Consider the following 15,910-nt stretch of genomic DNA (forward strand, 5'->3'; position numbering starts at 1 on the left):
TGCATAATTTATATAAAAATAGAATATATTCCTTCTGGTTATTATTTCCATTTTTACACATTACTTTGTGACACTTTTTAATGTGACCCAAACGATTTATTATTTCTAGACAGCCACTCCATTCATTTAGCACAACGCATGGCATAGTTTCCCTGCAGCAGTGCCGGTGTTAGTTAATGACTAACAGGAAGAGGCGGGCAGTGTGTGTCATGAGCCGGCAGAAAGCTGTGCACACTATTACACTGAGATCTAGGCATTAATGTATGGAGTTGGTGAGTGGGACACATTTCCTCCTATACAGAGACCACGCAGATTTACACACAGGAAAATATACTTATCTGACATAACCTGAATTCCTGTGGTACCAGGGTGCATGTGGGTGCTATAAATATACACGCAGACGCTCAGTCTGTGCTGTGTACACATGTAAGAGCCTGCGACAGCACCGTTTATATTGGTTGCATCTCAATATCTGCAAAGTGACATCTTTTTTTTATTATGTACAGATATTGCACCTGAAGCACAAGTGAGCTAGCCAGAAAAATGGCAGAAGAGGAAGTGCACGTAGATGTTGATGGTAGCATCATGGAGGGGGTGAGTGACCACCTGACATTTACTTTACTGGCATCCAGTGGATGCCCCCAGGCCGGTCCCATAGTGGGCTTTGTCCCTGGGCTACCTGCATTTTTTTTCCTTTAGAATGATCCCAATAGTCTGCTGAGCCAAGTCTCACTCCCAGGGCTAAAATTTGCCTGCTGCCTTTGCTGGCATCTGGGGGCAAATTAGTAACAATCTGTGGTGACTGTTAAGTAGTTACCAGTTTATATGGCAGTGGGTAACCTGGATTAAAGAAAAACTGGAGTGAAAATGTTTAAATTAATGTGATTTTTTTAAAAAATCCTTTCTATGTATGCATGTGTTTGGTTTAATGCAAAAAATAATAATAAACAAAGTTTATATGGAAGCAATAAAAGCACATGTGGATGGAATATATTGTAATATATGACACAAATAGCATGTTTATTGTGTTATTCCTTATTTACCTAATTGTGTGGTCATCATATTGTGTGGCATATAGGGTGGCCAGATCCTGCGTATCTGCACTGCTCTGAGCTGTCTGCTGGGAATACGGGTGCGTGTACTGAAGATCAGAGCAGGACGAAGTACACCAGGACTGAGGTGAAAGCATTCTTAGTTTACACAATATATATTAAGTAACACTTCTATTGAGTTGTCAGACTTAAGATAACTTAGGTCTCTCTTGTTTATTATGTTAAAAAAAAGTACTATTGAATAATGACTACCATAGGCGGGGCACAAGCCCTACCTCAAATGCAGCAGGAATTTTTTTTAACAGTACACTGAAATCTCTATGTGTGTGTGTGTGTGTGTGTGTATATATATATATATCTCCCACATTCTCAGAAGTACCACACAATAAATGACAAGAACATTTTTGCTAGTGTATTAGAATATGTAGTGGGTACTTACCAACATTATTATTATTTTTTTTTTATCGTGTTCCTCCACTGTCTTTGTATGAGTAAAGTCTGAGGCCCAGTTTACCTCCCCAAATGCTCCTATTGTAATCCAACATCGTCTTATTGTGTGAGTCAAGTTATTAATAGCTACAAAGTGATTTAAAATATTACATTTCTTCACCTTGATTATGTCTGCCCAGATTGACAACCCCCCCCCCCCTCCCCAACCATAATTTTTGGTTGAGAAATGTATACTTTATTTGCATAAGAATATACAAAAAGATAGTCATACATACATTACATTTAAGTGTACTGTGTTGCATTGCAGCCCAAACACAATACACCGTGAAGCATACATCAGACATACTTTGTGGTACAATCCAATACAAGAGATATGGCATATGATATGACGTACTGCATTATTCATACATCATTTAAACAAGACAACTGTTCTAAAAATTGAGCAATGGGTGTGAGGGGGACGTAGGTGAAGGGGGTAAGAGAGTGTAATAACAGGCCTGACGCTCTATTGATAGCCAGACAAATATAAGGGAAAAGTGCATAAATAGGACAAGACATTCAACAAAGTTCAAGCGGTGTGATGGGGGAGGGGAATGAGGGTGGCGGGGGTACATGCCCAAAGCATTTTTGAAATACAGCCACTTATAAGAGGGAGAAGTGTTTTAGTCCTCAGGACTGTCCATGATGGAATAATTGTTTAGCAGGCTGTGGATCAGCCTGCAACAGTCCTAGATAGACATCTCCCTTTTCAATACAAGGCGATTCCTGACCAGCCACAAAGCATCCTTAACACGGTTCATAAGGCGCCAAGCCTTCTGAATTGCCCCATAAGTATGCGTGCCAAGGAATAGTCTGTAAAATACTGACTCGTACAATAGGCAGTTCCTGGGCACACTGTCTGAGTTTATGAGCATATACCATTTTAGCTGTAAAGTTATATCACAAAAGTGCTTTTACTACAGTAGTAGCCGGGATTGGATAGATAATATGTTTAAGCTCCTTGGCGTTAGAATGGGTAATTAGACAGTAGGTATAAACTGCAATAAGTCAGTGTATAACCACAACATACTTGTGAATATTTAGTAACAACATTAATTAAAAAATTCTGTCCAGAAAAAAGTACATTATACAAAGTCTCTAATATATAGGGAGACACAGTATATCCATAGTGAAAATGTCATTCACTCAGAGCATTAGTCCAACCTAATGTTTACTGTACATGTAATGTCATAGTATATATGTAACTATGCAGACTCTATGTTTCAAAGTGAAGAAGAGCTATACTTGTTTAGATAATAGTCTCTCCTACAATAGTAACCCAAAAGCGGTACTGATACAAGAATGCTGGTGTAGTAGAAGTGATGTCCATGAGCAGCAATAATAGTCCTCAGCCCAATCGGGCAGTAGCAATACAGAAATAAAAGTAAAAGGCGTAAATTACAGAGTGTATAAGCTCACATATTCGTTGACGGTCTCTCGGGGGCTCCCCATCACTCTCGTGCTGAAGGCAATCCTTACCTCCCCATATGTCTGGGGGCTGTGCTGTGGGTTGCTTTAAAGTATCTGTAAGCTTCGATGAACACTGCACATGCATAGAACTTTCCGGATTCCTGTTGATGAGGCAAGCTGCTGTGGTTTAAACAACACTGGAGTCAACTTAATGGTCCCCATGCATGGTGGAATCTCTGTCAGATCATGTACATGGCCAAATCTGAAAGATCTGACAGCTTTGCACTCTGGCTCAGTGGCCAGAACAGAGAAGTCAGACAATGACTGGTCAGACAATGATAGCTTGCATGGTCCTGTGTAGTCATTGTATGACCAGATTTATCAGCCATCCTGGTTGACATCTGGTAGATCCTACATCTGAATGGGATCTGGACGATCCCGTTCAGGGGGTAAATGTATCAATCTGCGGGTTCTTCAACACCCGCGTGTTCAGCCTCTTCCACGATTAAATTTCAAGCGGCGCTGCATTGTAAAGGGTTAACTTCCCTTTACAATGCAGCGCCGCTTGAAATTTAATCGCGGAAGAGGCTGAACACTCGGGTGTTGAAGAACCCGCAGATTGATACATTTACCCCCAGATGTGGATCCAGATTGACAATCTTTTTGGGCCCATGTAAGCTGCAATTTGTGGACATTCAGGTCTAAAACAACAGCTTGCACTCAGCAACTGTACATGCAATGTCATTATCTCAGCTTCTGTCAAAGTATGTAAACTTTTACATATACGTTTGTGATTAGTATTAGTAGCTCTTTTATATAAGGCAACTTGTATTTTAGGTTTAGTGGACCTTTAAGAGGCAATTCATACTTCATGACATCACTTGGTTTACACAATGGACATAACTTGATTTCCATAATGTAACAGGATCAGCTAAAGCAGAACATACCTGAGAATTGTAACATCTTCATCATCATCAGCTATTTATATAGCGCCACAACGCTGTACAGAGAACACACTTGCATCAGTCCTTGCATAGCAGCCAATTAACCTACCAGTATATTTTTGGAGTGTGGGAGGAAACCCACGCAAACACGTGGAGAACATACAAACGCCACACAGATAAGGCCATGGTCGGGAATCAAACTCATGCCCCCAGCGCTGCGAGGCAGAAGTACTAACCACTAAGCCACCGTGCTGCCATAAATGTTCATCCATTGTCATCATGTCTTCAGGCCACAACACCTGTCAGGACTGGAGACGGTTCGGGATCTGTGTGGTGGCCAATTGGAAAAGGCTGAGATTGGGTCTACTGAGATAAACTTTACACCTGGAAAGATAAAGGGGGGAGCACTGATCGCTGATACAAAGACTGCTGGGTTAGTATACTTTTGGAATGTTTACTTTCCTATATACTAATGTAACTGATTTGCAGTGCTTATCATTTATCAAATTGTAAATGGATCTTATTTACTATGCCTGAAATACTAAATATGTCATGTGAACACAGAGATAAAACCCATGATTATGGGTACTATGTACATAGTCATTGCATGCCTTTCTAACTATCCTCCATTCACTTCTCCCCTCACATTGCCCCTCTTCCTTTCTCTGCAGGAGTGTGTGTTTGCTGCTACAGGTTTCCCTACCATGTGTCCTTTTTGCCGAGACTCCCTCTGAGCTAGTCTTCAAAGGAGGCACAAATGCAGAGATGGCTCCACAGATTGACCACACCACAATGGTTAGTATGTATAGTGTAATTATACCATTATCTATCTCTGAGAAACTTATAAAACACCATTAATGCCCGGCTACTGAAATTTACTGTTCTTACACATCTTTTTTCAAACCTCTATCCCAGTGATTCCAAACTCCAGTTCCCAAGCTCCTCACCACCCAGTTTCTAAGAATATCCATACTAAAGCTCTAGGTCTTGTATCAGAATGACTGAGACACTCCGTACTTGCGTACAGTGATTCTTAAAACCTTCACTCTTAAGGGTGCTTGGAAATAGTGCTGTAGCCTATTACTGGTGCATTAGTGACATTCTGATAATTTGAGTATCCTGTGAATAGGATCTAATAGAACCAACTTTCATCAGTTTCACCCCCACTATTAACTTGACACTACTACTCATATGGAGATTAACTGAATACTCTATTCCAGTGGTTCCCAAACTGTGTGTCTAGGCTCCCTGGGGTGCCTTGGCGATCTCACAAGGGTGCCTCGGCCAGGGCCAGTGCTAAGCAAGGCGGGGGACTACTTGGTAATTATTTTGGCTTAGGTGGGCCTTGAAAATATTATGGAGGCCCTAAGGGTGCCTTAAACTGAAAAAGGTTGGAATCCACTGCTCTATTCAGTGTAAACATCCTTATTCCAAAATCCAGTGGAACATACCCCTCTATTCTCCAGCACTAATGATTCAAGACCTGCAACATCTTCTACAGCCATGCTATACTATATACAGTATGCAGTGATACAGTATACAGGAATCCTTGTATCAGGGCTACAGTAATTGATATAACCACAAAGATACCCATAACTGGAGTAAAGAGTAGTGTAGCCATAGACTCGCAATCATAGGACAATTGTCTGAAAGATTCCCAGATCTAAAACATCATCCTTTAGGCAGTGCTCAGATTTGAAGAACATCATTGTCAGATGTTTTCCAGCTCCTACTAGGCAGGCACATGTCCATGCCTTATTAGGATTTATCACCTGCCCTTACCGTTTAAATACGGATCTAATACTAATTCCGAAAAAACAACTCCCCACATCAAATTTTGTCTCTCTCCTTTTATGCTAAGTGATGATTTGGAGTGCTGTATATACCAAAAAACAGCACAGAAAGGAAGATAAGTATGATTCTTCACCACCGTATAATAAACAGAAACAACTGTCACAAACACATTTGCAGTCCAGTTCTGTGGGCAATACAGGAATATAAACTTATGAAGTTATACACCAAGAACAGGAAAATGGTTAGGATTTGGAGAACTTCTTTTACTGCGTCCTGAAGGCATACATACTTATAAGGAACAGAGCACAATAAATCAATTTTTATCTTTAATTATGTCCTAAAATACATTTACATCAGTAATTGAAGCTTCCTTTTTCCTCTTATGTTCTTTCCCACCCCTTCAGGTTTTCAAGCCAATTGCAGAACGGTTCTCCTTTAAGTTGGATTGTGACATCAGGAGAAGGTGACGCAGGACAGTTTTGTGCTGCTTTGACGTGCTAATATGTCTTGTTACTTGTCAATAGTGTCAGAAGTCCATTTTATTCTGATTTGGTCTCAAAAATCGATATCCATTGCAAGGTTATAGAAGTATCCGTGGCCATACAGTGGCTGCAAATTTAGTGATGTAGGTGTTTAACCCCTTAACGCAAAATCACGTCTGCAATAGTCACATGTGCTATAACTCTTATTGATGTCTTTAATGATAAAGGAGATGAGAAGATTGCTGCTCCGAGTAAACCCCGCACCTGTTTCATGATGTTTGTTGCAGCAACACTTAGGCCTAGTTTATGGTCTTGCAGTCCTTACAAACAGCGTTCAAAGCTGAATTTTGTTTGAACAATGTGAGAGTCGGAGGAAGTTCCACTGATGTTGCCATCTGACGTAACTAGGCCATTTCAGGTATTGCTCTGAATATGTAAAAGTAGTCTTGCCTGGAAAATTATATAAAAAAAAGATTAAAAGGATATCTATTTTAAAATATTTTCAAAATAAAATCCTATGTCACCTAAAAAATTCTAAATTGTTGTTTGGACAAAATGAGCCATTAAAAGGTGTGTTTGGTTGTAGAAATGTAAATCACCCCAGAATTGAAGGCTTTAAAGTGCAAAATGTCGTATTTTTTTCAAAATGGGATTTACTCTTGGTCAAGCCTGAGTAAATCTATTTTTTTCACATCCGTAAATCAGAGTACACCGAGGAGGAGAATAGTAGATTCTGTGGCAGATTTTTAGTGTCCATTTAGTTAGTACGCCCAGGAAATGTGGCAGAAATTGCAAAATGACACAAAATAATCTCAGTTCATGTTGTTTTAATCTTAAATACCAATATAGATTCTGGTTACCAGGAAATAAATTCTCTCTCATAATTTAGAATATTCCTTGGCAAAAAAAAGGAATAACAATGTAAACAGACATTTTAGTCTTGTATCTACCCTGCATGGTAGCACTGTGATGATGACTCTTACACACTGCAGAATTTGTCTCTTCAATATATAATACAATAAATGGATAAGGAAAACTTGTATTGATGTCTTGAATGTAGTAACCTATTTCCCTGCAAGTATCTTCTACATTTACAAGTTTTCATGAACAGTGTCAATGCTACATATAGGAGGGTGAGGTTACCTTTGATTAACAGACAGTTGAATAATGGCTGTCTATGTGCTTAGGGACTCTTGATCATGGGTTTTTTTTGTTTCTTTTTTTTTTTTCAGGGGTTACTACCCTCGTGGTGGAGGGGAAATACTAGTCCGAGTTTCCCCAGTCAAGTATTTAACCCCCATTAACCTGACAGATCGGGGCACAGTCACAAAGATCTATGGACGGGCTTTTGTGGCTGGAGTTCTTCCCTACAAGGTCAGTATGTGCATCCTGCAGTTAATATAAGGTACTGTGTAAATTCTTAGTAGGGGTGGTGAACTTTCAGTTGGATTTACCTTTTTCTTTGGGCCACGGACCTGGACATTTATTTAATTATTTATTGATTCCTTGTTGGATAGTAGTACTCTTATAGGCTGCCGCTGCCTTTATGCATGCCATTGTTTAATATGGTGATATGGACACTTTGTACCTACACTGATTGGCACCAGGGGCGGATCTAGAAAATAATTTTACCGGGGGCGATTTAGTTCCCGCCCCCTTTTTGACAGCTAATGCTGCCTACGGCTGCACACTATGTGCAGGTCTGTGCGAGAGAGACAGGCAGGAAGAGTGTGCTGCCCAACCGCCCTGATTGTTTTTAAAAACACAATCAGAGCAGCCGGGCAGCACACTCTCCTTGCCTGTCTCTGTCGAACGGACCTGAACATAGTGCGCGGCCGCCGGCTGCAAGCCCCTGCTAGTAGGGGCATTTGGCCCGATCGCTCCCCCCCCCCCCACCCCTGGATTCGCCACTGATTGGCATAGGACAGAAATTGCCACCAGTTATCCATAAGTGTAAAAGTATTTTGAACAGAGGTTCTGTATATAGATATCTAGAGCGATATATGGTGTTTGCTCTCTACACACCTCTACAACATTGATTCAGTTCTTGGGAAAACCTGTATTTTTACATTGTGCTTATGAATGTGTTTAATAAACTGTCATCACACTATACTTTAATGTACTTGTTTTATGGTATCCTATTCCTCGTTTATATCACCATATCTAAGTGCTTCCTTCATACCATCAATACCACACTGGTTGTCATATACTGCACTATTTCACACTTCAGTTATCTGCACTTAATGTGCGTTCAACATTCTAGCACCAAGGAGTTTCTTACTAATGTAAATTCTTAGTATGGCCTGGTTTACGTCATCTGTAGTTGCCAGCTTCCCCATGCTGAATCCAGAGACAAACTGAACCTGCTCCTTTTAAGATACTCATTATAATAATAATAATAATAAGTTACTCTATAGTGCTTACATATTACAAAGCTCTTTACAGAGAATATTTAGTCATTCACATCAGTCTATGCCCCAGTGGAGCTTACAATCTATATCCTCCACCACACACAGGTTTCAATTTGTCAGAAGTCAATTAACTTTTCAGAGTGTGGGAGGAAACTGCATTTTCTCCCCATGTTTTCGTGGGATTCTTGCAAGTGATCCAAACTCCACACAGATAGGGCCCTGGTTGGAATCGAACCCCTGTCCCCAGAGCTGTGCGACCACAATGCTAGCCACTGTGCCACTCACGTGCAGCCATATTTGGCTAAGCGGCCTGATACTGTCAGATCATGGTCATTATTGACAACATTTTCCTCTAGTCCGAATTAACCTCTGATACTCTCCAGGCAGGCGTTTGTCAGGATTGACAGTCGATTTGGGCTAAAACTGTTAAATTGTCTGTCCGTACCACTGTGTGTACAGGCTTTACCATAGGTAATGTTTAAAAAATAATTGCAGTACTCCCCATTGTTAATATTAAATTTGGTTCATAGATACCTTAAATCTGATGTAGAACATTGTAGTTGAAAATGAAATAATAGTTGACCCCTTCACTGCCATCAGCGTGAATTCTACTTCAGGGCTTGTCCCACCGATGTTATGACTGGAATCTCCGCTGATGTGCAAGGAAAAATAAGCGGAGATTCTTACCGTAATTCTCCTGGACACCAGATCCTTTGTACACATGGGGAAAGAGATTTCATAGCGCTTGCTATCCCCATCCCTGGTGACAGGTAGGAAGCAATGATTCCCATAGATTGTAGGCTTGCAAGCAAGGCCCACTTACCTCTCTTTATGTATTGCACAGTATTGTTTTATTACTGTTTGATCCCAATTGTAAAGCGTTACGGAATCTGCTGGCGCTATATAAATAAATGATGATGATGCTGTGATCACCACTGCTTCATACTCCACAGCGCCCCTAGTGGTAAAACATGTGTGCACATGCTCTACCATAGACCTGCATGTCTGTGAATGATGCAATATTGACTCTGCCACCATAATTTATGGAACAGATTGCCTGCTTAGCAGATTTAGTGGTTTGCTTGTGCTATAAAATAATGCATTGACAGTGGAATAATTAAGTGAAAAGTTTTTTATTTTTTGTAATCATGGAGCATCTTGTTTCCTAATTGCCAGATGGTGAAGGATATGATATCAGCGGCAGTACGTTGCATACGACGGGATCTAAGGGAGCTATATGTGAATATCCAAGGTGTTCAAGAACCCGGAGACAAAGCAGTGGGAAATGGGAGTGGGATCATGTAAGTTCTTTCTGAGTATGTAAATGGACAATGCGCCAGTGTTCTGTACTAAAGTGGTAATATAGGGGATGCAGTCATATTGGCAAGAATGGAAGTGTCGTCGGTTATCCTGACGGCACGCTAAATGCCGACACTTTCATTCTGGTGCCAGCTTCAAAATGTTGACAGTGTGATTGTCGACCGTCGCAATGGTGACGTTAAAAGAGCAATGCTGGCGGGTAGAACAGCATTAGTAGAGCAGTTAGTAGCCCACTGGCTAGTATTGCTCCAGCAGAGTAAGAGGATGAGGGAACCTGTCTGCATTAAGTAAAAACAAGTCTCTCTATTTTTTTATTTTTTTTTTCCTTCTTGTTTTCTAGTATTGTAGCAGAGACCTCCACAGGTTGTATATTTGCAGGATCCTCATTGGGAAAAAGAGGTAAATTTTCCATCCACACATTTACTTTCCAAAATTGTTTAAGTAAGAGGTTGGTATAATCGTTCATTACACAACTGTATCTGCAGTGCGTTGCTTTATTATGAATGGTTATTGACATCCAGCGCTAGTAGATAGTTTTCTGCACACACAAACGGGTTCAAAGGTATTTGAATGTGTTTAATACAGGATGTCAAACCTGCCATGTTTATTAGCGAACTTGTGTAGTTTTACTTCCTTGTCTGTATTGGACACCTATGTTTCTGAGCTTTATCCATCACTCACTTGTCACCTATTGATGGGGTTCCAACAGTGTTCACTAGGCAGCTCATTTAAATAAAAATAACTATTCAGCACAAAGCATTTTAATTGGCATAGACTGATTGTTACATACATCAGGATCTGCTATAATGATCTCAATCAGCAAAGTCCGCTTTAACAAGAGGCCATCTAAAAAAAAAAAAAAAGACAGCCTATCATTAATTCTTTCATTTTTTGCACTCTAAGGCTCATTTACTAGCCACAAAATGTGTCTACGCTGCACATCCATAGGTGAACACTCCTTTTATTTTTTTTCCACTTTTGAGAAATGCCTGCATGCAAATATTTTGACCAACCATATGTAGGATTGTGGGTCTAGATGGGAATGCAGGGACAAGAAAAAGAAATGCAATCACTCTGTAAAATGATCTTGTCTACCATCACTTTAGGACCACCTCCTTCATTATAATGTTTAAATCAAGAACACACCCACAATGTGCAGTCTCCATCCAATAAAGCTAATATAAATATCTTATCAAGAAACATAATAACTTGCTTTTGCATATAAGTGTAGTAAAAGACAAATCACCAGTTTTTAACCCACTAAGCCATTGTCAGTGCCCCTCCCTTGTGAACGTCTGTTAATTTGAACAATGAATGAGACATTACACAGTCCACTATTTGTTAGAATAGACTCCGCTTCAAGAATATATATATATATATATATATATATATATATATATATATATATATATATTACAGCAGTCATGGCCAAAAGTTTTGAGAATGACACAAATATTATTTTTCACAAAGTCTGCTGCCTCAGTTTTTATGATGGCAATTTGCATATACTCTAGAATGTCATAAAGAGTGATCAGGTGAATTGCAATTATTTTCAAAGTCCCTCTTTGTCATGACAATGAACTTTATCCCAAAAACAACATTTCTACTGCATTTCAGCCCTGCCACAGAAGGACCAGCTGACATCAGGTAAGTGATTCTCCCTTTAACACAGGTGAGCGTGTTGATGAGGACAAGGCTGGAGATCACTCTGTCATGCTGATTGAGTTAGAATAACAGACTGGAAGCTTTAAAAGGAGGGTGATGCTTGAAATCATTGTTCTTCCTCTGTTTACCATAGTTATCTGCAAGGAAACGTGCAGAGATCATTGCTTTGCACAAAAAGGGCTTTATAGGCAAGGATATTGCTGCTAGTAAGATTGCAACTAAATCAACCATTGGGTCATCAAGAACTTCAAGGAGAGAGGTTCAATAGTTGTGAAGAAAGCTTCAGGTCGCCCAAGAACGTCCAGCAAGTGCCAGGACCGACCATCTCCTAAAGTTGATTCAGCTGCGGGATCGGGGCACCACCAGTGCAGAGCTTGCTCAGGAATGGCAGCAGGCAGGTGTGAGTGCATCTGCACGCACAGTGAGGTGAAGACTTTTGGAGGATGGCCTGATGTCAAGAAGGCCAGCAAAAGAAGCCACTTCTCTCCAGGAAAAACATCAGGGACAGACTGATATTCTGGAAAATTACAGGGATTGTACTGCTGAGGACTGAGGTAAAGTAATTTTCTTTGAAGAATCCCCTTTCAGATTGTTTGGGGCATCTGGAAAAACGCTTGTCCGGAGAAGGAAAGGTGAGCGTTATTATCAGTCCTGTATCATGCCAACAGTAAAGGATCCTGAGACCATTCATGTGTGCGGTTGCTACTCAACCAAGGGAGTGGGCTTACTCACAATTTTGCCTAAGAACACAGCCATGAATAAAGAATGGTACTAAAACATCCTCCAAGAGCAACTTCTCCCAACCATCCAAGAACAGTTTGGTGATGAACAATGAATGTGTTTTTCAGCATGATGGAGCACCTAGCCATAAGGCAAAAGTGATAACTAAGTGGCTAAGGGATCAAAACATCGAAATTTTGGGTCCATGGCCAGGAAACTCCCCAGACCTTAATCCTCAAGAGGCGGGTGAACAAACAAAAACCCACAAATTTTGACAAACTCCAAGTATTGATTAGGCAATAATGGTCGGCCATCAGTCAGTATGTGGCCCAGAACTTGATTGACAGCATGCCAGGGCGAATTGCAGAGGTCTACAAAAAGAAGGGTCAACACTGCAAATATTGACTCTTTGCATAAACTTAATGGAATTGTCAATAACAGCCTCTGACACTTAAGAAATGCTTGTAATTTTGATTCAGTATACCATAGCAATATCTGACAAAAAGACCTAAAAACACTGAAGCAGCAAACCTGGTGAAAACCAATACTTGTGTCATTCTGAAGACTTTTGGCCATGACTGTGTATATGTGTTACATATCTCTCTCTCTCTCTCTATCTATCTATCTATCTATCTATCTTTATTTATTATATTTGTATATGTGTCTGAAATTCACAATTGGCAAAGGGGGAAAACACAGATGTGCATGCAGACCTGTTAATATAACTACGCTGTTTTTATCTGCCTGCACCTGTTTTCTTAGGAGTATCTGCAGATCGTGTTGGGGCGGAGGCCGCTGAGATCCTTCTCCGGAACCTGCGTCATGGAGGTTGTGTTGACGAGTACTTGCAGGACCAGGTATGAGCGGGGTTAAATAGATCTTGCAATAAAAAATTGCATTCACAAATATGTTATATTGTAGTAACATGTTTTCATGTATGTATTCTATTTACAAATAAAAATAATTATGGTTACATGACGGTTGGCCGTATGAAAATGGTAGTAGCTTCATCATATAAAAAAAAGCTTTGTTTACAATTTGTAGAGCCACGCATGACCCTTGTATTATTGTAATCTTAAGGAGATCACATTGTTAAATCCCCAGTTATGAGTGATGGTTGTAATGGAATCAGCATTTTATATAGGTTAATATAATATTATTTAAATAGGAAAAGTCCTACTTAAATGAAGATCTTGACATTTTGCTTATAATGCTGAAAAAGAAAAAAACATCTTAATGAATATTTCAGGTTTATAATGCTGATCACATTGTAGAATCTTAGCTAATTTGAAGTCTACTTCCTGTTTGGTGACAACTGCGAGGAAATAACCTGCAACAGCACAATAATGTTATGATCACTTGCATGTCGGCCCATTGTTTCTGGATGTCTTCCATGTGTTATGGAGCGTATTGATTGAAGCAGGAAATGACTGCTGCTTCCAAAACAAACTAATTTGCAAGTGAATGTGTTTTAACACGCAAAATCTATTTTCAAATAAGTAAGGCTACACACTGAAACATTGGTATTGTAGGGTGATTATTGTCAATATGGTATAGTTCTAGCATGGAACAAAATGTCCTTCCATGTTGTGTTTTATAAAATGTGCCGTATAACACTTGCTGCTTCGTTACTGATTAGCAGAGCTGGATTAGCAATAGGGCTAAAGGGGCTACAGCCCAGGGGCCTCGGGCAGCTGGGGGGCCCACCGGCATTTATCGGGTTGGGGGTGACCCCGCCCCTTGCTCCGACTGTCATCTGTTCAAGGAGAATGGCAGGCAGCTAACAGCAAATGTTATGCTGTTAGCTGCCTGCTATCACTGTATTACTTACTCGGTGCGCAGTAATCTCCTTACTGAGGAGATCTCTTGAAAGTGAGACTATGACTCATAGTCTCACTCTCACAAGAAGCACTACAGGGAGTGGAGCAACGGAAGGAGGTAAACTCACGGGGGAGGAGGGGCCTCACAGAACCCTAAATCCCTTCCCTTAATCCGGCCCTTCTGATTAGATTTATTTTTTATCTCCAGTTGATTGTTTTTATGGCCCTGGCCGATGGGGTCTCCCAGCTGAGGACTGGACCTCTGACCCTGCATACACAGACCGCCATTCACTTCACAGAGAAGCTCACTAAGGTAAGATTGGTTTATCTGATTGCCCTCTTGAACTTGGTACTGTGACATGAACTTTCAATCCGATTGATGCAAGACTTTATATGAATACAGCTGCAGTAAAAGGAGGGAGATCCACACTGCATGACAATCAATAAAAGTTGCTGGCAACAACTGCTGCATTTCAATAAAAATACCTTATCCTCTATCTGTCTTCAGTGTGTGGTTCTATCCACGTAACACTGCTGTTTGCAAGGGACTTAAATGGTTGTCCCCTACTCTGTCAAGATGTGATGAATAATCCATATAAAGCACCCTAAAGTTATTGTGGTGTATGCCATAGATCTGTTTGTTTTGCTTTCCATGAACACCAGGGGCCTGATTCATTAAGGATCTTAACTTAAGAAACTTCTTAATTAAGTCTCCTGGACAAAACCATGTTACAATGCAAGGGGTGCAAATTAGTATTCTGTTTTGCACATAAGTTAAATACTGACTGTTTTTTCATGTAGCACACAAATATCAATTTTAAATTTCAGTGTACAAATAAGCTATCAAGTATTAAGGAGACTTAAATAAGAAGTTTCTTAAGTTAAGATCCTTAATGAATCAGGTCCCAGGTTATTGATTCACCGTTGTAGTGGTTTCTCTCAGTCTTCCTCTGTGCCTATAAACCATTGGAGTCTGAGACTGTACATAATTAGCTTGATCTTTTTACAGTATATTATTACTGTTTTGGTTTGTTGTGGACTGCTACTCAGGGCCCATCATCCACGAGCGAACTCCAGCTTATCAATGACGACTCAATAATGTATACTATGAGTAATATACAAATTAAATTAAGAATGTATTTTCATTCCCAACAGGCCAGGTTTACAGTAAAGAAGTGTGAAGAGCCGGACACGGATAGCTATATAATAGAGTGTCAAGGAATTGGCCTTCGGAACAAGAATGTCTGATGACCATGTGCCTATACAAAAGGAGATGATGATGTGTAAAATCTCTCTAGACTACCGCACGGCATGCAGTGCACAAAGCATGACACAAGGGGGCAGTATATATATAGAGATAATTTGCCTTTTTACAGCTTTATATTCTGATTCTCCCTGAAAGATAATCAGGCATTTAGTAAGCATTAAATTAAGTTTAAGTTAATATTTTACTGCCCAGAAAATGATATGTGACATTGTCAATGCCACTCCTCCAAATAAAATGGAGGTAAACCAAATCAGGCACTTCAAGGTCTTTTTTGTATGTACACATTGATGTAGTCACTACTTCTTCTGCAGACACTACAGTTTCACCTGTGGCTTTATCCATCACGCATACAAGGGCACAGGTGTATTTCGAACATAAAACAACAACTGTCTAATGTGCAAGTTACTTTATATAAAACGGTTAATAATAACATATACAAATGTGTAATATATTATGTATAGCTGGTCACCAATGATACATACCTCTTGGCACAAGTGCTGGGTTACAGAATCGATGTTAAATTTGGCTGCACATTT

General features: G+C 40.0%; 1 protein-coding gene across 2 annotated transcripts; it reads left to right on the forward strand.

The window, feature by feature from the left end:
* The first annotated feature begins 174 nt into the window (after nt 1-174).
* RTCA (RNA 3'-terminal phosphate cyclase) lies at nt 175-15,624 on the forward strand. Of its 2 annotated transcripts, none has more exons than XM_075182537.1 (12): nt 175-272; nt 507-594; nt 1,079-1,179; nt 4,185-4,328; nt 4,567-4,690; nt 6,094-6,152; nt 7,404-7,545; nt 9,759-9,883; nt 10,243-10,301; nt 13,050-13,144; nt 14,316-14,420; nt 15,263-15,624. In XM_075182537.1, the coding sequence occupies exons 2-12, from the start codon at nt 544-546 to the stop codon at nt 15,353-15,355; spliced, it is 1,098 nt and encodes a 365-aa protein (XP_075038638.1). In that variant the 5' UTR covers nt 175-272; nt 507-543; the 3' UTR covers nt 15,356-15,624. The 2 variants fall into 2 exon arrangements, with proteins under 2 accessions (XP_075038638.1, XP_075038639.1); XM_075182538.1 differs by lacking the exon at nt 175-272 and adding an exon at nt 294-426.
* The last annotated feature ends 286 nt before the right edge of the window (nt 15,625-15,910 follow it).

This window comes from Mixophyes fleayi, chromosome 8 (genome assembly GCF_038048845.1).
Source record: "Mixophyes fleayi isolate aMixFle1 chromosome 8, aMixFle1.hap1, whole genome shotgun sequence".
Taxonomy (NCBI): domain Eukaryota; kingdom Metazoa; phylum Chordata; class Amphibia; order Anura; family Limnodynastidae; genus Mixophyes; species Mixophyes fleayi.